The 22,496-nt window shown below is 42.3% G+C and overlaps 1 protein-coding gene and 1 long non-coding RNA gene across 2 annotated transcripts in view; one reads left to right on the forward strand and one right to left on the reverse strand.

Annotated features, from left to right (window-relative positions):
- bbox1 (butyrobetaine (gamma), 2-oxoglutarate dioxygenase (gamma-butyrobetaine hydroxylase) 1) overlaps positions 1 to 22,496 on the forward strand; it is a 271,737-nt gene that overhangs the window by 157,126 nt on the left and 92,115 nt on the right. The window contains exon 4 of the mRNA XM_068046474.1: positions 2,383 to 2,581. Coding sequence (XP_067902575.1) covers positions 2,383 to 2,581 — 199 coding nt within the window. The remainder of the gene's footprint in view (positions 1 to 2,382; positions 2,582 to 22,496) is intronic.
- LOC137377132 (uncharacterized) overlaps positions 1 to 22,496 on the reverse strand; it is a 401,963-nt gene that overhangs the window by 134,569 nt on the left and 244,898 nt on the right. Inside the window, exon 2 of the long non-coding RNA XR_010976365.1 lies at positions 20,354 to 20,670. This is a non-coding gene — a long non-coding RNA (uncharacterized lncRNA). The remainder of the gene's footprint in view (positions 1 to 20,353; positions 20,671 to 22,496) is intronic.

Genomic DNA, 22,496 nt, shown 5'->3' on the forward strand with positions numbered 1-22,496 from the left:
GAATGACCTCCTTCTATGCTGGAAATTTCTATGACTATGCCATTCTTTTGTCTGATTTGTATAACTGTATGCTACACAATGCTTCCACCTGCATGTATAAATAAAAAAAGCTCTTAGGACATTTTCAGGGACTCGGTTTAGTTGCTTTTGTGGGTTTTCATTTTGCTTATTCAATAGTTAGTTTTAACTTTTTTAATGTATATAAATAGATGTTTTTAAATTTATAAAATAATGGGTATGAATTGAATAATTGAGTCAAATGTGCAGATATTCAGACACTTTTCCACTACGTACAGATACAACAGACATTCCCCACTGCCCAGTCAAAACATACAGGTTACCAAATATGAAAATAAATGTAATTTTGCACCAAAATTTTTTAAGTACCAAAAATAACTTTGAAGGAAGAATAATTACATGAAGTACAAAAATAAACAAATATTAGAAAAAGAACTAGTAAAAAAAGGTTGATAGTATTTGGGTGCACTTCATAAGGAATTATGCAATAACTGATTGATTGTGCATATGCAAATGTACTTGGGCGGAAATTTGAACTGTAGCTTCACTTCGGAAAAACAACTCAATTTCAAGGGCAATTTGCGCCCAGTTTGCCAATTGCCAAAGCGGAAACTCTACTCCAGTGTGTTTAGACTTGCAGAAAAGCTACGGCTTCAAGGAAATTCTGGACCAATATTTGTAATATTCAGATTAATGTTTAAAAATTAAACATTGAAACTGTTCAACTGTGAACATGATAGAAGCTCACCTTAGTGAAAGAAAACTCTGTGACAGCATTTTTTTTTATTCATTCATGGGATGTGGGCGTCGCTTCCTAGACCAGTATTTATTGCCCATCCCTAATATCCCTTGAGAAGGTGGTGATGAGCTGCTTTCTTGAACCGCTGCAGTCCATGTGGGGTAGGTACGCCACCAGTGCTGTTAGGAAGGGAGTTCCAGGATTTTGACCCAGCGACAGTGAAGGAATGGCGATATAGTTCCAAGTCAGGATGGTGTGTGGCTTGGAGGGGAACTTGCAGGTGGTGGTGTTCCCATGCTTCTCTTGCATTAAGGAAGGTCTTCCTCCCCAACATTGCTGTAGATCTGGACAGGCAGGTGCTTCGAGGCATTAATAGTGCATTTTACTACCTGTTATGTGGGAAATAAATTGCAGCAGAGGCTTTTCATGCAGCAGCCAAGAGCAAATCTGAAGCAACAACTAAATTATTTTTTTTAATATTCATATCAAGTTACTGACTAAGTATTCATTTTGGCTGTCTGATTCACTGGGGAGGTTGCAACTATCTGGGCCTGCAAGAATCTCATAAATGTTATATTTCGTTCCCTGTTAAGAGATTTACAAAATGGCAGTCAGTCAAGAAAGAACTTGCAGATATAAACCACCTTTCATGATTTCAACACATTCGAAGTACTTCACTTACTATGCATTCACATTATGTCCAGAAAGTTGTACCTCAAAAGCTCATATAACAGAATAAGGAATAGCAATGCACACTAGATGCTTGTAACAATGAACTTATTCAAGCAAAGTTCACAAAAAAAGCTTGTTTAACAAAATGTCCTTTTGGGTTTTGTTCATACCATTTCGAGGTAGGAGATCTGAAGGTGCTTCACTTGCAGAATTTTTGTACCTTCCCTAAACAGAACTCCTAAAATCAAAAACTTTACATAATCAAAACACGGACACAACCTGTATTTGTGACTCCACAGTGGAATAGAGTTCTCTACCTGTGAATGTTTCAATTAAAAATGAGTACGCATGGAGCACTGTGGAATGCTTTATTCACGCTGTAAAAGAGTCTAATAATTTACATGCAAGTTAACCTGCTGAGTCAGCAGGTTGTGAGTTCAGATCCCGCTCCAGGATTTGATAACGTAATTGAAGCTGACACTTCAGTATATACTGAAGGAGTTCTGTGCTGTTGGAGGTGCTGTGTTTCAGATAAGATGTTAAACAGATGTCCCATTTGCCTGTTCAGGTAGGTGTAAAAAAAAATATCCACAGCATATTTTCAAAGATGAATCAAGAGTTCTCCTGGTCTTCTGGCCAACATTCCTTCATCAACCAACGTCACATAACTAACTTGCCATTTATTTCATTTGTTGTTCATGAGACTTTGCTGTCTGCAAGCTGGTTATCATGTTTTCTTAGAAAAGTGACAGTACCTACATTTCAAAAGGTAATTCATTGATTGCAAAGTGCTTTACAACCTCCTGAGGGATGTGAAAAGTGTGATTATAAATGCAACCCTTTCTTTCAACGACACTTTATTATTCATGGTGTTCCACTTTGTACAACTGTTTACTGTAAACCCTGTATGCGAATTTGACTCTGAACAAGGATTCTGATTTGTTTTGCAACAGATCGGCAGTATTGGGGTTCAGACCTTCAGATCCCTACTGCCAGCTTTAAGGAGGTGCTGGACAATGATGAAGTTGCCTATCAATGGCTGAAAACTCTCCGTAGAATAGGAGTTGTGCGACTAAAGCATGCTCCCACTGAAAAGGGACAAGTGGCTAAACTGGGAAAGAGAATTGGCTACCTGAGGTTGACATTTTATGGGTAGGTAAAATCAATAATTCAAATAATTGTAACATGTTGCAACAAAATGCCCTTATTATGTACGGTGGATATAACACATCTAATTGTGATTGCTTTTAAACACACCCTAAAATCAATAAATAGCTATTCACATTTTATTTATTTTTATTTTTCTACAATAGTTTTTGGAGTGAGGTACTTTTTTTAAATCGGGAAACCTTAGAATGTGTTAATTGTATGCACATTTGCCTCCATCGTGGTGAACTAAAACAGAAATAAAAGTAATTCAGAAGATTGCTTTATGTAAACATTTTAGTGTAAAATAAAAGAACTCAAGGTGCTTCAGAAATATGCTTAAACAAAACAGACACTGAGTCAGGAAGGATGAGATTGGTGAAAGAGTTGGGTTTGAAGCAGGCTTTTAAAAGGTACAAAGAGAAGCGCTCACATTGGAAGGGAGTTCCAAGGACTAGGGCAAAGGTGGCTGAAGGCTGTGAAAGTAATGGTGAATCAGAGGGATGGAGTATTGCACAAAAGGCGAGAGGTGCAGAGGGTTTAGGAGGGATATAAGGCTGGAGGAGTTTGCAGAGATAGAAGGTAACAAGGGCCATGCTTAAACTTAAAGCCAAAATAAAGATTTTGTATTGAAATGAATTGCATAATAGGGCTCCCAGTGTAGTTGGACTAGCAGGACTTATTGAAGGGCAGCAAACTTGAGGCGTAGTTTTGTACGAGGCACAATTTATAGGGAGCAGAGCATGGTAGGCAAGCAAGGAGAGCAGTCTGGAGGTGACAAAAGCATGTGTTTTCAACGACATAGGGGATCCGACAGAGGCAGAGGTGAGCAATTTTATAAAGATGGAAAAAACATAACAGATAAGATGTGCACTTTAAAGCGCAGCCTGAGTCAAACAGGACACCAAGATTTTGAGTTTCTTGTTCACCTCAAGAATGTGGTTAGTAAGTGCAATAGAGTCAGCAAAATGAGAGTAGATTTTGTTGGAGGAGCTGATGGTGATGGTATTACGACCGAGGTGGTAGGAGTGCATTGTCTTTTCTAGTTTCATTTCTCCACTGGTCACAGCATATATTTAAATGTTTACCCAGTTACCGATGCAGTCAATCATATGCTCTACTCTTTATCCTAGAATAAACTACACCAATTAGGTTTCTTTAATAAACAACATAATTATCAGTTTATTGTAAAACAAGACTTATCCAATAACGAAGCAAAGCATTAACACACAGTTCCCTTTTAAAATCTCCCACACACAAACTCACACACTCACTGAAAAAAGTACAGATATTCTCTCTGCAGAGGTCTGTTACAAGAAAAAGGCAAAAAAAAAAAAATACTTTGGCCAAATACTTGCTAATTCTTGATGAAAAAAAGAAGATATGGAAAGATGTCAGTTGTCCCTTTGGGTCTGGCATTCGAATATATGGAGATGGGTCACTAGGATCTTTTCAGAAGCAGTTCGTTCTCGAGATGTCGAGAAATCGTCTGGTAGGCTTTCACAAGAGAAATTTGGCATCAGGGCTTTCAGCCAGCAAACTTTTGAATCATAGGGATTTTCCAAAGACAGGAGGAAAGAGGAGCTGACATAATGGACTTCTCAGGGTCCCTTAGAGAGGTGCAGGCAAAATGAGCTGAGGGTTTCTTTATCCTTGGCAAGCAAAATACCAACTGTCTTCAAAACAGTTCACACCCCAACTCAACTGAAAACAATCCAAACCCCAAACAGAAAGTTAACCTCTTGACCTCCATAAACCTTGACACGTGGCTTCTTCGTAAACATCTCCCCTTAGTCCAAGGTTCCTGCTTTTCATTTATCTTAAGGCAGGTGATCTCCAGTAGAGGTTTTTAGAACTCCTTGATTCTTCCAGTAGGTGTCTTTTCAATGACTCCAGTGAAAAAAACAAAGCCCAGCATTTCTTCAGGTTTCCAAGTGAATCCATTTCCACAATTTAGATACGAGTCCTTAAAAACGTATTTTTAAAAAAATAGAAGAAATCTCATACCACGACTATCCTTGGAGAAAGGGAGTAGATTTTGTAGGAGATGGTGATGGTGTTACGACCGAGGTGGGAGGAATGCATTGTCTTTTCTAGTTCTATTTCTCCACAGGTCACAGCAAATATTTAAATGTTTACCCAGTTACTGATGCAGTCCATCATATGCTCTTCTCTTTATCTGAAAATAAACTACACCAACCACGTTTCTTTAATAAACAACAAAATTATCAGTTTATTATTAAACAAGACTTATCCAGTTTTAAATGTGTTTCATCACATCATGAAAAAAGATGAAAGGCATTAAACACACATTTTCACACTCATACTCATTCACTCTTTACCTGTAGCTAATACAGTTCTGCTTTGTACCATCTTTGCACTCAGATAACTCAAAGAGAAGTTAATCCTACACAAAGCATCCGCAATTACATTATTTTTTCCGCAATGTGGATAATCTTTAAGTGATAAGGTTACAATAGTAAATTCCATTGGAATAGTCTGGCATTCTGATTTTTTAATTTTTCTGCAAAGGCTAGGGGGTTGTGATCAGTATATACCAATGTCTCTCTGTAGTCATGGCGGCTATGGACCTCAAAACATAGGGTTTCTTTTTCCACAGTTGAATATCTTTTTTGGTGTTGATTTAGCTTTTTGGAAAAGTATCCCACTGGCCTTTCTGTGCCTGATTCATGATCTTGTAACAGCGCTGCACCGATCCCCAGGTCACGAACATCAATTGAAGGGCTTCATGAAATCTGGAGCAGCCAACACTGGTTCATAAATCAAACTGGCTATCAGCCTCAGGCACTCCCCTGAAGACACTATTTTGGCTTTCTTTTTTGTAGCAGATCTGTCAGTGGAGCAGCTATAGTAATAAAATTTGGTACAACTTGCGGTAGAAACTACACATCCCCAAAAATCTCATGATTTCTCACTTAGTCTTAGGGGTAGGGAACTCCACCAATGCTTGTACTTTTGCTGTTCTTGGCAACACTTGTCCTTGCCCTACTATATGCCAGAGGTAAGTTACTCTCGCTTTTGCAAATTCTCTTTTGGCAAGGCTTATCACTAAATCAGTCGATTGTAATTTTCTAAACAGAGCTTCTAGTTGTTCTAAGTGGTCCTTCCAAGTGTCACTGTATACCAGCACATCATCAAGGTAAACCACACAGTTAGGAACACTGGCTACCACTTGGTTCATTAGTCTCTGAAAAGTGGCTGGGGTATTTTTTTAGCCTGAATGGTATCACTAGGCATTGGAAAAGACTGTCAGGTGTGATAAAGGCCGATATTTCCTGAGTTCAGTGTGTTAAAGGAATCTGCCAGTATCTCTTTAACAAATCTGTTTTTGTAAGAAATGTGGCACTGCCCACTCTGTCAATACAGTCTTCCAAGCAATTCGATGCACTCCATGTGATATCAAGAAACGACTGAAGGCACTGGATACTGCAAAGGCTATGGGCCCTGACAACATTCTGGCAATAGTACTGAAGACCTGTGCTCCAGAACTTTCCGCGCCCTGAGACTAGCTGTTCCAGTACAGCTACAACACTGAGATCTACCCAGCAATGTGGAAAATTCCCAAGGTATGTCAAGTACACAAAAAGCAGGACAAATCCAACCCGGCCAATTACCGCCCCATCAGTCTACTCTCAATCATGAGTAAAGTAATGGAAGGTGTCGTCGACAATGCCATTAAGCAGCACTTGCTTAGCAATAACCTGCTCACTAACACTCAGTTTGGGTTCCATCAGGGCCACTCGGCTCCTGACCTCATTACAGCTTTGGTTCAAATGTGGACAAAAGGGCTGAACTCAAGAGGCGATGTGAGAGTGATGCCCTTGACATCAAGGCAGCATTTGACCATGTATGGCATCAAGGAGCCCGAGCAAAACTGGAGTCAATGGGAATCAAGGGGAAAACTCTCCGCTAGTTGGAGTCGTACCGAGCACAAAGGAAGATCGCTGTGGTTGTTGGAGGTCAATCATCTGAGTTCCAGGACTCAGGAGTTCATCAGGGTAGTAACTCAGGCCCAACCACCTTCAGCTGCTTTATCAATGACCTTTCTTCAATCATAAGGTCAGAAGTGGGGATGTTCACTGATGATTGCACAATGTTCAGCACCATTCGTGATTCCTCAGATACTGAAGCAGTCCGCGTAGAAATGCAGCAAGATCTAGACAATATGCAGGCTTGGGTTGATAAGTAGCACCACACAAGTGCCAGGCAATGACTACCTCAAACAAGAGAGAATCTAACCATCTCCCCTTGACATTCAATGGTATTACGATCCCTGAATCCCACACAATCAATATCCTGGGAGTTACCATTGATCAGAAACTGAACTGGAGAAGCCATATAAATACCATGGCTACAAGCGCAGGTCAAAGGCTGGGAATCCTGCAGCAAAAAACTCACCTCCTGACTCCCCAAAGCCTGTCCACCATCTACAAGGCACAAGTCAGGAGTGTGATGGAATACTCTCCACTTGACTGGATGGGTGCAGCTCCAATAACATTCAAGAAGCTCGACACCATCCAGGACAAAGCAGCCCGCTTGATTGTCATCCCATTCGCAAACATTCACTTCCTCCACTACCGACGCATAGTGGCAGCAGTGTGTACTATATACAAGATGCACTGCAGCAACGTACCAAGGCTCCTTAGATAGCACCTTCCAAACCCGCGACCTCTACTACCTAGAAGGACAAGGGCAGCAGATGCATGGGAACACCACCACCTGCCAGTTCCCCTCCAAGCCACACACCATCCTGGCTTGGAACTATAGCGCCGTTCCTTCACTGTCACTGAGTCAAAATCCTGGAACTCTCTACCTAACAGCACTGTGGGTATGCCTACCCCACATGGACTGCAGTGGTTCAAGAAGGCAGATCACCATCACCTTCTCAAGGGCAATTAGGGATGGGCAATAAATGCTGGCCTAGCCAGCGATTCCCACATCCCCGAAGAAATAGAAAAAGCAAGGAATTGTGTAGGAGTCTGTCTTTGTTACTGCATTAACCTTTCTGTAGTCTATGCAGAATCTAGTTGAACCGTCAGGTTTAGACACTAACACCACTGGGGAACTCTAGCTGCTTTGACTGGGTTCAATTTGGTGGTTTGCCAACGTGTATTGGATTTCTACTTTCACCTGGGCTTGCTTCTCTGGACTTAAGTGATCAGGATGCTGTTTTATAGGAAAGGAATCACCTATATTCACATCATGTATGGCTAAGATTGCACATCCAGGTTTGTCCCGACAGACTCCTATAATTTTGTGAGTAGGCTGTTAGGTTTTCCCGTTGTTCTGCATCTAAATATGAAAGCATAGTGTCTAATCTCCTTCACAATTCAGTATTCGCTAATCGGATAGTAGGAAGTTCAATCTGAGAATTTTGTAGGCCTCCTTCTGCCTCATCCTCACTATCCCTTTCATCCTTCACTATCCTTACCACCTGACATGTCTGTGCTTGCTTATCCTCCTCCCGGCAATGATATTGTTTCAACATATTGATATGACGTAGCCAATTCTTTTTCCGGCGATCTGGGATGTCATTCAAATAATTTACTTTACCAATTCTTTTGACTTTATATGGACCACTGAACCGTGCTTTCAGCGGTTCACCCTGTAAAGCCAATAATACTAACACCTCATCCCCTGGTTGAAATATTCATGTCTTGGCATTCTTGTCTGCCCATTTCTTCACGGTGGTTTGGGAAGCTATCAGGTGTTCCGGAGCCACTTTGAGTCGCTCCCGGAGCACGGATACATAATCTAAGACAGAAGATTCGTTCCTCTGCTCTAAAAACTTTTCTTTTATTAGTTTTAGAGTACCTCTTATCTCATGTCCATAAACTAATTCAAAAGGATTAAAACTGGTAGATTCATTAGGTGAATCCCTAGTGCAAACAAAAGAACTTCTAGCCCTTTATCCCCAATCATTGTTTTGCGGGTCTTATGGTACCTTTCTGAAGCCCCTTGTATCTGTCGGTGGTATGCTGAAGACTTTTACTGTGTTATACCCAAATTATTCATAACTTCCTGGAAAATTTTAGACATAAAATTGGAACCTTGATCCGACTGAATTTCAATCGGTAATCCATATTAAGTGAAGAACTGGGTTAACTTCTCTACCACTACCTTAGCAGAAATTGTTCTCAAGGGAATGGCCTTTGGGAACCGAGTAGCCATATCCATGATCGTGAGTATATATTGGTGTCCCGCTTTTGTTTTCGGTAAAGGTCCTACACAATATACCAACGCCCTATTAAATGGTTCCCAAAAACTGGTATGGGTTTTAGAGGTGCCAGTTTTATGGCAGGTTACGGTTTTCACACAAGCTGGCATGTATGGCATGTTTTACTAAACTCCATGGAATGATGTGGCCAGTAAAAATGTCAACCTATACACGATTGGGTCTTCCAGATCCCCACAAGACCTGCCATAGGAATTTCATGGGCTATCCGTAATATTTCCCGACGATACTTGGGCGGTACCACTATCTGATGAACAAGGGCCTGTTTTTGTGTTGTAGAATTCTATGACAATGACTCTATCTGTTTTAACTCAAATTCCCTTCCTTCTCTTTCTCTTTCTCTTCCCTTTTCCTCAAGTTCAGGTTTCTTTATTGTCAATTCTCTTTCAAGCTCAAGTTTTTTCATTTCAAATTGCAACTGAATCCTAGCTAATTCAACTGACCTACCATCTGGATCACCTTTTTCTTCTTCCAATTTCAAATACTTTGCTATTACTTCAATTATGTCTGCTTTCTTAGCTCCTAGTTGTAACTCTAACTGCAATTTTGCTGCCAATGCTATTAGCTTAATCTTGGTTAAGTTTTTCACATCACTCAGGGATAAGTCCTCCTTCTCCAGAAAGGTCGTGCAACTGACAAAGACATTCCGGTAGTGTATATTTTATGCTAATACACAAGAAACCTTTTTTTTCTTTTCTGCTTTTCAATTATTATTACCCCACATTATCGGCTTTTGAGTTATCCTGCACAGAGCCCCCAATTATATGTTACAACCGAAGTGAGAGGAGTGCACTGTCTTTTGTAGTTCCACTTCTCCAAAGGTCACAACCTATATTTAAATGTCTACCCAGTTACCGATGCAGTCAATAATATGTTCTACTCTTTATGCCAGAATAAACTACACCAACCACGTTTCTTTAATAAACAACAAAATTATCAGTTTATTATAAAACAAGACTTATCCAGTAACGAAGCAAAGCATTAATACACAGATTGAAATATGAAAGTTCCCTTTTAAAATCTCCCACACACAAACTCACATACACACTGAAAAAAATACAGAAATTCTCTTTGCAGAGGTCTGTTACAAGAAAAAGACCAAAAAAAACTTTGGCCAAATACTTGCTAATTCTTGAAGGAAAAAAAAATATGGAAAGATGTCAGTTGTCTCTTTTGGTCTGGCGTCCGAATATATGTAGACGGGTCACTGGGATCTTTTCAGAAGCAGTTCATTCTCGAGATGTGCAGAAATCATTTGGTAGGCTTTGCAGGAGAAATGTGGCATCAGGGGTTTCAGCCAGCACACACTTGAATTGCAGGGTTTTTCCAAAGATGGGAGGAAAGAAGAGCTGACACACTGGACTTCTCAGAGTCTCTTAGAGAAGTGAAGGCAAAATAAGCTAGGGTTTTCTTTATCCTTGGCAGGCAACGCACCAACTGTCTTCAAAACAGTTCACATCCCAACGGAACTGAAAACAGTCCAAACCCCAAACAGAAAGTTAACCTCTTGACCTCCATAAGCCTTGACATGTGGCTTCTCTGGAAACAATTTCCCTTAGTCCAAGGTTCCTGTTGTTATTTATCTTAAGGCAAGTGATTTCTAGTAGAGGTTGATTTTAGCACTCCTTGATTCTTCCAGTAAGTGTTTTCAGTCAAGTGTCCTTTCAATGATCCCAGTGAAAAAAACATTTCTTCAGGCTTCCAAATGAACCCATTTCCACAATTTAAATGAGTCCTTAAAACATATTTTTAAAAGTAGAAGCACTCTTTTAACAATGGCTTCATGTTTGCTGAAGTTGGACTAGATGTTTTTGTGACTCATGTATGAATTAATGTTAGACAAACAATTTGATAGCGTGGAGACAGTTGATCAGTTGAGAGAAGTGGTAATGATGTAGCACCTATACTGCAGATGATATTGCTGAAGGATAGCATGTAGATAAAGATGGTAAGGGGGGCAAGGATAGAAGCCATGGTTGCAGAGGAACTAGCTGCATTTGGAATGGTAGGAATGGAAATGCAAAGGCAGTTCCACAGAGCTGAATAAAGGAAGAGAGATACTGGATGAGGATGCATGGTCAAAGGTACTGAATTAATACAGGGTGAGGAGGGAAGTGCAGCACAATTGTAGTCGCAGGAAAAGGAGTTTGGGATGTCTATAACCTCCAGGATGATCTCGAAAGAGTAACAGACACTTTTGGCTGTGGACAGCAAAGCACCATAATGCTCAATATAGTCAAACCATATCTGCCAATTGGTGACTAACCTAGGTTTGCATCCCTCTGACTTGGAGGGTGTTAGGATGGGGGATACCTGAATGCAACCTGGATGGAGACATCAATTGATTTATTGAGCAAGATTGTTGAATGCAGAGTCATGGGAACGGTTGAGCAGAGTAGCAGTGGCAGAGATGTCGCTGATGGAGGTGCTATTAGGACGCCAGCAGGAAAGGTATTGACTAAGAATCTATTTAATGTTCAGCACTTAATTTTGTAGTTAAAAGATATATTTGCAGAATTTGTTGAAACAGGCAGTATTAGCAGTATGTCTCAACACAGCTCAAATCACCAAGGCCAGTTTGTAAAACTGTACCGACTGTCATCATATAAAGTAGCCTTGTGTAGTTCATACCTTCTAATAGATAAATCGATCTGGTTGAAGACTTTGGGCTGGATTTCATTTCGGGTGTCTCGGCAACGGGCCAGAAGGGGTGGAGGGGCGACCCCACCTCGGCCCTTTCTCAGACCCCAGCCAAATTCAACAGCAGGCAGGCAATTAGCTGCCTGCCGTCAAGGATACCAGCCCCTTTAAGGGGTAAGATCCCACCCCAAGAGCTGCTGGAGAATCAAAGGGCCAGCAGCTCAGCAGTCCTAGCAGCGTCACTGGGAGCAGTGGTCACTGCTGGTACGGCAGGATGCCTGGAACAGCGAAGATGGAGGAGGCCCTGAGACCAAAGTCAGTGGGGTTGGGATCTCTGGGGCCAGAATGGCAGGCCCTGGCGAGGAGGTGGGAAGTTGGTTGGTTAGGGCAGGGAGAAGGGTTTAAGGGTCTTGCTGCAGGGGCAGCCATTGACGGGGGGAGGGCGGCGGGGCTGTCTGTGGGCCATGGATTGCCCTGAACCTGCTAGGAGGCAGTGTCTCCACGCATTGGTGGGCCCCTCTGATGTTCGCTAAATGCCAGCGGAGGTGTGAGGTGGCCCTTTTATGGCCATTTGAGTGGCTTAATTGGCCGCCCAGCAGAGTTGCTGTCGCCACGGTGCCCACCACGGACAAAATGGCATGGGGGCATGACATTGTTGGGCACGGTACTGCCATTTCATCTGCCCCACCCATTGCCTCCAAGCCCATCTCCAAGGGCTGGATAAAATCCAACTCTATGTCTACCGATTACGTACAGATGAAGACAGTTTTTGTTCCATGCTGGTCTCTTGAGGGAATCAGGATTTTGAGAGCAAGTTTGTGAAGGAGCTGGGCAAGAGCTTTTATTTGGATGGATGTTTATAAAAGTAGGATTGCAAGAATGTAGGTGGATATGTGAAAATGATCAGAGATTGCCCTGTCAGAGGTGGAGACCTTGAATGCAGAGAAGCCAGGAGAGTTGATGAAGTCAAGGAAATAACCAAGGATGAGGGTGGGGGAGTTTAAATGAAGAGTGACGGAGTACATCTCAGTAAGGAAGTCAGTGTGGAACTGGCATGGGAGGGCTGGTAAATGATGAGAAGTTTAAAAGAGAGGTGTGAGGGTTAAAAGTGGAAGAGCTGCTCAAAAGGGAGCCTTCAGAGGGTAGGAAGAGACTTGCTGATGAGGTCATGTTACCACCGTAGTGATTTGGTCAGGGCTGGCAGTGGAAAGTGTAGCCAAGACATAGTCGGCTGGAAGTAAGGAGGAATTGTAGCCCAGGAGCCGTGGTTTTGGTAATGTCAGAAAGACAATGGAATCATCCAAAATGAGGTTGTGAATGGTAAAGGCATTGTTTACAAGTGAGAAAATGTTTGTGACGGATAGATACAGAATACCAGTAATTGTTTATCTTTTGGTGGGTCAGAGGGGCAGCAGTAGAAGAGCTGAGCATGATACAGAGACGGATGGGGACACGAGCTCCTGAGAAGCATGGAGGGCATGCGGAGGATCCTGATTTAGTGAGCCAGCAATGGGCCCGTCAAAGAATACTGAGGGAGGCTGAGGGCTCATTCAACAGGGATTTAAGCCTGGACAACATGAGAGACTAATTCTTCCAGGCTTTTGTGAAACACCCTCTCATTACACCTTCTGTCTGGAATATAGTCTATACATCTTATTAAAATAAAATAATTTAAAAAGGAAACTAAATGGCACAAATTGCTTTTTTGAAATAAGCTAGTCTTTTGTACTGAACAAAAATGACGGATTTAAGCAGCTGGATGTCATATAAAAGAATATGTTTATTTTATTTCTTTTTTAAATATGTCCGACAAAAACAAGTTCTGTTTGTACATGGATCCTGCAGCTCCACCACCTCTTCCCCCCACCCCCAGCCACACACACGCGCACACTAATTTCTATGCCGCTACATTTACAGATGAAGAAGCAGTTTTGTTCAACATGGTTTGTATTCAGCAGCAGTCCCTGGTGCCTACTTTGTCCAATGCTTGCTCAATTATAAACCTGGTGATGAAAACCTTTGAATGTGTTAATGGTGTTATTCACTAAAGAGCTGATTTGCCCTTTGACTTCAATATACCTTTTCTTGTAGCAAATAAAGGTTGTTTTTATTGAACTGCACTAATGTTACAGGTCTAATAATGGCCTTAAGCTAGAATTGCATGAATGTGCATGCAGACCCAGATAAAATCATTCAGTTAAAATTTGCGACTTAAAAAATAATTACCTTACCATTTATCACTTTCTTGGCTAACCTCATGATCCACCCACTCTAGCCCTGCCACAGTGCTTTTAGTTAAACTTACACTTGAATTTTTATATTTTTATAATTTTTTGCATGGCAAGTTGCTGAAAGTGCAACCTACTAATGACACAGTGAGGGAAGCTGGGCATCTGGGTCCTGAGTGAACAAGGCAATCAACTGTGTACCTCCTAACCCAACCAAATCAGATAGAAGGATTGTTAAATTAACAGTTCAAGGACTGAGAAGGAAGTTTAAATTGGAGTGGGTGAATTCAAAGTCAAATCAGGTACAGAAAGAGAAATGAAGAGAGGCAAAGAAAGATGGGATTAAGAAAGAGAGAGAGAGAAAGGCAAAAAAAGTGAAAAAAATGAACATTTTTACATCTAACTATAATTAAAACCTGAGGGAATGATACTAATCACTTATAATAGTTAGTTTTTAGTGTCAGAGATATTTCACTATGCATCTGTCCCTCACCTGAAGTTGCTGTACCATTTGGCCATTAATAACAGTGAACTCTATTAGCCTGAACACTATTTTGACAGTATAACCTGGCCGATATCTCATCATCTAGAATAAGCTACATCAGAATTTATTACGGGAAATAAAATGTACTGAAAAGTTACTTTGAATTCGAATCCCCAAATAGAGATTCCTTGAAAATGATTACCTAATCATATTTACAGCTTGTTAGATATCCATGTTTTCTTTATGAAGGAAAAAATGTTATAAACAGGCTTTCATTAGGTGTCCAGCCACATGCCAGATGAATATGACATTCTGAGAAACAGTTTAAAAAATGTTATTTATAGAGTTGCATAAATGCAAACATAAAACAACGATAAAGCTGTTGCCTGTATCCTGGAGTAATCCTTTCAGATTTCTTGATTAAAGAGCAATTCATTGCGATGTTGACGGGTAAATAAAACTTGTTTACCATAGCAACAATGAAAAGGTTATTTTGTTATAGCAGCAGTTATTACATTGGAAAACATATGGTTATTTGATTCTTCCAGTTTAAATAAAATTATCCTTAATCTGGAAAAAACAAGTTTTTCTGAATGCTATGTGACAGAATCAGGATTAATAATTTTATTTACTCTGTTCCAAGATATTATAGTCTCACATGTACTGGGGAGACAGATTTTGTCTTATAACAGTTCAGCATTGTGGAGAAAGTTGTTTTGACAATATCTGATGGACGTACAGGACAGAGTGAAATATTGCCTCCTATATGGGCCATTGACAACATACCCTATTTAAAGTAGCCCAAGTAACAATGTCTGTGCTTCGATTTGCATTTCACATAAATATTAACAAAGAAAGCCATTTGATTCAGCTTTCAAGACCAATATTTTACCTTTGGAGGGGTGAACGGTTTCGATGCAATAGAGAAGTTAAAATATAGAGAGAGGAGATGTCTTTTAAAAAAAAATACAAAATTATAAATGCTGGAAATACTTAGCCGGTCTGGCAGCATCAGTGGAGCGAGAAACAGTGTTAAAAGTCCGAATTTTCCGGCTCTGCTGAGGGTAGGAACAGAGGTGGATGGGGCCTGAAAATACTGGCACTGCCTGCATGCCGGTTTCGCCACCCGGTTCCCAGTGTCAGCCAATTTTGCTGAGCCAGGTTCGGGTCTGGCAGGGCTACCTGCCCCCACAAGAAGAGGAGCCAATTAAGCTCATTAAGAGCCTAGTTAAGCCCAATAAAAGGAGGCCGGCTGATATTTTCAGTTTTATGGTTGATTCATTGTGCCATGAAGGATGTTAAGATTTGGCTCGGCCAAGTTCTCTGTTACATAAGTATAGATATGAATTCATACTGGTTAGGTGCTGTACTGTGTCATGAAGGTGCCTCCATTATTAATATTTTTTGAGGACTTGTGTTTAAAAGACTGTGGAAAATACCTGACAACATGCCTGGACTTGTTTTTTTTAAAGGGTCACTGGAAGGACACTTGGGACTTTGTAAACAAACACTTACTGGAAGTCACATGTCTTAAGCTAAGTAAACAGGCGGAGCCTTTGGACTATGGAACTGTTTGAATTTAGAGAAGTCACATGTCTGGATTTGTGGCTGTCCGGAGTTTTTGTTTCATTTTTGGATATTGTTTGGAAGTCAGTTGGTGTGTATCCTGCTAAGAGAGAAACCACCCAACTCATCCTGTTCCACCTCTTTGAGAAACCCTAAGAATCCAGTGTGAGAGCTGGAGAAACTGATGCCAGTATTTCTCCTGAGAAGCTCCTGGAAGACTTCCTGTCGACATCTCCTGAACGAACTGCTTCCAGAAAGATCCCAGTGACAGCCCTTGTATGTGTACCCAGACGCCAAACCAAAGGGCCATCTGGAACATTCCATATGTTATCCTTTTTCTTCAAGAATTGATAGTAACTAGGTCAAAGTATTTTTTCTAAAGCTGATCTCTGCGGAGCCAGTTTCTTTCATTATTCTTTATTTTTTTCTTTAACTGGTGTGTGTGTGTGTGTGTGCGTGTGCGCGTGCGCGCACGCGCGTGTGTTAGGATATTTTAGAAGGGTAGAGATTTATACTTTCATATTTCAAACTGTGTGTTCATAAGCTTTGCATCTTTATTGAATAAGTCTTGTTTTATGATAAATCAACAATTCTGTTGTTTATTAAAGAAAACTGTTTGGCGGATTTTTATTCTGAAACTAATGTAGATAAAATATATAATTGGTCGTATCGGTAACTGGGTAAAACAATGAAATATATGTTGTGACCAGCAGAGTAGTCGTCGTCTTCTTCTTTGGCCTCCTTGTCTCGAGAGACAATGGGTAAGCGCCTGGAGGTGGTCAGTGGTTTGTGAAGCAGTGCCTGGAGTAGCTAGAAAGGCTAATTCTAGAGTGACAGACTCTTCCACAGGTGCTGCAGATAAAATTGGTTGTCAGGGCTGTTACACAGTTGGCTCTCCCCTTGCGCTTCTGTCTTTTTTCCTGTCAAACTGCTAAGTCTCTTCGACTCGCCACACTTTAGCCCTGCCTTTATGGCTGTCCGCCAGCTCTGGCGATCACTGGCAACTGACTCCCAACCTTGTGATCAATGTCACAGGACTTCATGTCACGTTTGCAGACGTCTTTAAAGCGGAAACATGAACGGACTTTGGGTCTGATACCAGTGACAAGCTCACTGTACAACGTGTCCTTGGGGATCCTGCCATCTTCCATGCGGCTCACATGGCCAAGCCATCTCAAGCGCCGCTGGCTCAGTAGGATGTATATGCTGGGGATGATGGCCGCCTCGAGGACTTCTGCGTTGGAGATACGGTCCTGCCACCTGATGCCAAGGATTCTCTGGAGGCAGTGAAGATGGAACGAATTGAGACGTCACTCTTGGCTGACATACGTTGTCCAGGCCTCGCTGCTGTAGAACAAGGTACTGAGGACATAGGCTTGATACACTCGGACTTTTGTGTTCCGTGTCAGTGCGCCATTTTCCCACACTCTCTTGGCCAGTCTAGACATAGCAGTGGAAACCTTTCCCATGCGCTTGTTGATTTCTGCATCAAGAGACAGTTTACTGGTGATAGTCGAGCCTAGGTAGGTGAACTCTTGAACCACTTCGAGAGCGTGGTCGCCGATATTGATGGATGGAACATTTCTGACATCCTATCCCATGATGTTCGTTTTCTTGAGGCTGATGGTTAGACCAAATTCGTTGCAGGCAGCCGCAATCCTGTCGATGAGTCTCTGCAGACACTCTTCTGTGTGGGATGTTAATGCAGCATCGTCAGCAAAGAGGTGTTCCCTGATGCGGACTTTCCGTACTTTGGTCTTCGCTCTTAGACGGGCAAGGTTGAATAACCTGCCATTTGATCTTGTGTGGAGGAAAATTCCTTCTTCTGAAGACTTGAACACATGTGAGAGCAGCAGGGAGAAGAAGATTCCAAACAGTGTAGGTGCGAGAACACAGCACTGTTTCACGCCACTCAGGATAGGAAAGGGGTCTGATGAGGCGCTGCTATGCTGAATTGTGCCTTTCATGTTGTCATATAGTGGAACTAGAGAAAGACAGTGCATTCCTCCAACCTCGGTCGTAACCACTGTCCCAGTAACAGGATGACTGATGGTAGTACAGAAAGTTCCTCACTTTTTTTTTATTTTTATTTTTTTTTAGAGATACAGCACTGAAACAGGCCCTTCGGCCCACCGAGTCTGTGCCGACCATCAACCACCCATTTATACTAATCCTACACTAATCCCATATTCCTACCACAATCCCCACCTGTCCCTATATTCCCTACCACCTACCTATACTCGGGACAATTTATAATGGCCAATTTACCTATCAACCTGCAAGTCTTTGGCATGTGGGAGGAAACCGGAGCACCCGGAGGAAACCCACGCAGACACAGGGAGAACTTGCAAACTCCACACAGGCAGTGCCCAGAATTGAACCCGGGTCACTGAAGCTGTGAGGCTGCGGTGCTAACCACTGCGCCACTGTGCCGCCCTTCATTCAAGTCTCAGTAGAAATCTGTAAGCTATTCATCTCAATCAGTGACAGGTACTGAGCATGAATATGCCCAAATAGAGGAAGGAACATGAACAATGACATTCACATGTGAGTGCTTCCAACAATATATAATCAAGTTAAAGATGTCAATACTGAGCAGAAGCTTTTGTTTATTAATGTTCAGAAGATACTCAAAGCTAGTCCTCAAGAGTGTAAAAGTTAATGTTAAGATTGTAGCATGATCTACACATGAAATGTCTGGAAAATGTATCTTTCCAGTTGATTCCTTATTGTACGTTGCTGGTAACGATTGTGAGAGGGACACTGTTGATGATAACAGTTTACATGCCCCAGCTTGATATTGTTAACACCAGTGTGTAAAAAGAGACTTGAACAGATCAAACAAAAGACTGATAAAGTCAAGGATATGCAGATTTTCCATGATACAATAGAGAATGAATAAGCAGAGCAAAAGCATTCATGTTTCAAAGAATTTGTGGATTCCTGGAATTACAGACAAACAACAAATGTTCAAAGGAAACAATTGTAATTCCTCATTCTTTGTGTGGAGCTTCTTTTTTTTTAAGAGATACAGCACTGAAACAGGCCCTTCGGCCCACCGAGTCTGTGCCGACCATCAACCACCCATTTATACTAATCCTACACTAATCCCATATTCCTACCACATCCCCACCTGTCCCTATATATTTCCCTACCACCTACCTATACTAGGGGCAATTTTTTTTTTATAATGGCCAATTAACCTATCAACCTGCAAGTCTTTGGCAAGTGGGAGGAAACCGGAGCACCCGGAGAAAACCCACGCAGACACAGGGAGTACTTGCAAATTCCGCACAGGCAGTACCCAGATTCGAACCCGGGTCCCTGGAGCTGTGAGGCTGCAGTGCTAACCACTGCGCCACTGTGCCGCCCATTTCTTGGTATTTCTTGGTATCAAGAAATACATCTGAAGAGTCCATAAAGCTATTATTTGGCCAAGACGGAAGAAGAATATAAGCAATTTCCTGAACATTTTTACTTCATGACTTGGGATTTTCCAAGTCCTTTGAGGAAGGGGCTGGAGACAGCGGGGTGGGGCTAGAATATTGCATTGGAAGACGTCGGAACAGAAGTCCAACGTCTACGTCAGATCAGGATTTTCCAAGGGGCAAAAAGCATAGTGGAAGGGCAGCACACCTCACGCTTTAAACAGATAATTGAGGCAATTCATTTCCCAATTGATAGTGTTTTTTTGAATATTGCCGAAAGTGCATGGGGTCCATGTGCAGTCAGAGCCCTAGCAGGTATATGAAGGCGGCAAGCAAGTGGGAGATGATGGCTTGCTTCACTTGGCGGCCATCAAGTAAGCTAGCGTGCCTTGGAAGGTAGGGTAGAGCTGCGTGGGCATCAAATATCACTGCCAGAAGTGGGGGCTAAGGTGCCTGCACAGCAGGTGGGAGCTGCCAGAATGCCATTCGGGAACTGGCATTTGTGCGCTTCAGACTGGAAGGAAGAGGGGGTGGCATGTGGTGGGTGGACGAGACGCCCTGGTGTGCTGTGTGCTATACAACCTGGCTCTACTAAGGGGAGAACTATTGAACAATGAGGATATAGTGGAGCGCAATGCCTCCTCAGACAATGAGGATGAGATGGGGCGGTGGTCTAGCGGTAATGTCACTGGACTAGTAATCCAGAACCTCGGCTTATGCCCTGAGGACAAGGGTTCAAATCCTACCACAGTGGATGGTGAAATCTGAATTCAATTAATAAATCTGGAATTAAAATCTAGTCTAATGGTGACCATTGTTGATTTTTGTAAAAACCCATCTGGTTCACTAATGTCCTTTAGGGATGGAAATCTGCTGTCGTTACCTGATCTGGCCTACAGGACTCCAAACCCACAGCAATGTGGTTGACTCTTAAATGGCCTTAGTTCAAGGGCAGTTAGGGATGGGCAATAAATGCTGGCCCCAACGACGTCCACATTCCATGGACGAATAAAAAAAAATGTGGAGGAAGCTGGTGACTAGGCAATGCATCATGAAAGACCCCAGGGACCACAGGAAAGGTGTGAGATAGGTGCAAGGGATGCTCAGGACACACTAATACAGGAACATTTCAGATGATCCTTGCTACCTGATCCTTCCATTCCAATAAAGCATTACCTTTCTGCTGCACCATTACCATCTCCTTCATTCGCCATCCCATCGCCCTACGCTCAGTGACACCTCCCACACTCCTCCAAGTGTCAGTGGCCTTAGCTGTCATAGCCTCCATCAGCTGCTCATCCACATCTGTGGTGTCCTCACCAGGTTGTGACCGCAAATCTAAATGTGAACGGATCTCCACCGATGTAATGGTATCTGCAGTGATGGAGGATGCAGGGGAATGATGTGACTGGGAATCTACTAGGATTCCTCCTCCTCCTCAGAGATGGACTGCTGTCCCCTGGTCACTGCAGCATTCTGCTCTTGTTGATGACCTGCATAAAAGAGAAGATAGATTAAAGGGTTCTGCACTTCCCATCACGTCCTTCCAACTGCTACTACTGTGGAGATCCATGTGTCCAGTGGAAGACATTGCATCACCATTCCTCGTGGTAGTTAACAGCTATCTTGTGCCCATCCATGAGGCTACTCATTCTCTTGTGAACGCATTCCGATCTCACCATCCGCAATGGAGCAGCCGGCATGCGGCCTGCTAATTCCAGAGCCATCTGCACCACTGGTGTTAGGATGGCCAGGACGGGAATACCACCACCAGTCCAGGCCCTTCCCTTGGCATTCTGAGCTCTCTTTTCCTGCAGGATAAACAATGTTAGTCACCCAGCAAAGACTAGAACAATGACTAAGCTGGTGGCTGCCTTGCTGCCTAGCTGTCCATGTTGGAATTACACCATTGCCTCCTGCATGCGGCCACTCTGGAGCGACCTTGCCACAGCCACCACTGACAGGTTGCATTCATGCCTCTGACAAGATATGCTGCTGCCTGACCCCATTGCCACCGAATGGGAGGGCATTCCCTTTCCACCAACCTGACCCTCAGTCATTGCCACTTTTGAGCCCCTAAGGAAAGTGAGGTGTGGAGTACGCACCTTGGCTGAATGAACAAGATCATTCAACCACTTTCGGCACTGCAGCCAGGGTCTATAGATAACTCCACAGCTGCTGACCTCTTTGACTTCCATCCAGGCTTGCTTGGTCAAGCGGCCTGGACTTCCCGCCTTTTCCGAGCAGCCTGGAGGAGAGTCTGCAGGGAGGCATCACTGACTCGTGGGACCACCTGGGATCTTCCTGCCGCCACATTTCTGACACGTTTCCTTCCTCAGGCCTTTACTGCGGTTGCCACTGATGGGAGCAGGGCCTTCCAAGGAAGCAGACTTGTTTGATGTCATAACTAGGATGCGGTAGATGAATTTTAATTTGGATATCTATAAGGGTAGTGCATATTGGAAAAGGTAGCAATTCAGGCGCGCGCAACAAGAAAGGGACCTATTATGAAGTAAGTCAGTTTAATTATAGAGCCATGCAAACCTAGCCCCACAGGGATGCAAACAATTGCTTTCCCTAAAGAGCAATACCACTAAAATCTGCAAGGAGAATTTGGCCAAACAAACTGTTGTTGGACAAGAAGTAAAATAACAAAGTTAAATCAAAACAGCAAAATCAGGAGCAATCAAAACAATTTTTTTATCCAATACCTGCTAGCCACACAAGGATAATATGAAAGGGCCTCTTTTGGCAGATATCAAAAGGAAAAGAGGCTCTTATTTATCATACTGTGAAACAATTGGTCAGTGTGAGGCAATTGTTCAAAAAAGAATTTAATGAGATACAGAACCAGTTTACACCCCTAAGGGGGCAAGAGGTCTACTTGTCAAAAAAGACACCCATGGACAACGAAAGAGGTAAGAGACAACATAAAACTGAAAGAAAAAACATACAAAAATGCAATAAATAGCAAATGGGAAAAACGCAAATAACAGTAAAGGGTGACAAAACAGATAGTAATAGCTACAGAAAAGGAACATGTAAAGAAAATTGCAAGGGATATCAAAATCAGCACAAAAATGTTTTTACAATTATATTAGGGAAAAGAGGGTGTTCAGAAGCAATGTGGGCCCCTTGAAAACTGATAATGGCGATATTGTCTATAAAAATAAGGAGATGAGAGTGACCAGGATAATTCCAGGCTTTTGGGCACTAAATTATGAAGAAGACCTCAAGTGACTTAATTTTTTTAAATTGAAGACTGACGGAGATAATGATGCAGGCTTCAAAATCATGAAAGGTATAGATGAGGTAGAAG

Source organism: Heterodontus francisci, chromosome 14 (genome assembly GCF_036365525.1).
Source record: "Heterodontus francisci isolate sHetFra1 chromosome 14, sHetFra1.hap1, whole genome shotgun sequence".
NCBI lineage: Eukaryota > Metazoa > Chordata > Chondrichthyes > Heterodontiformes > Heterodontidae > Heterodontus > Heterodontus francisci.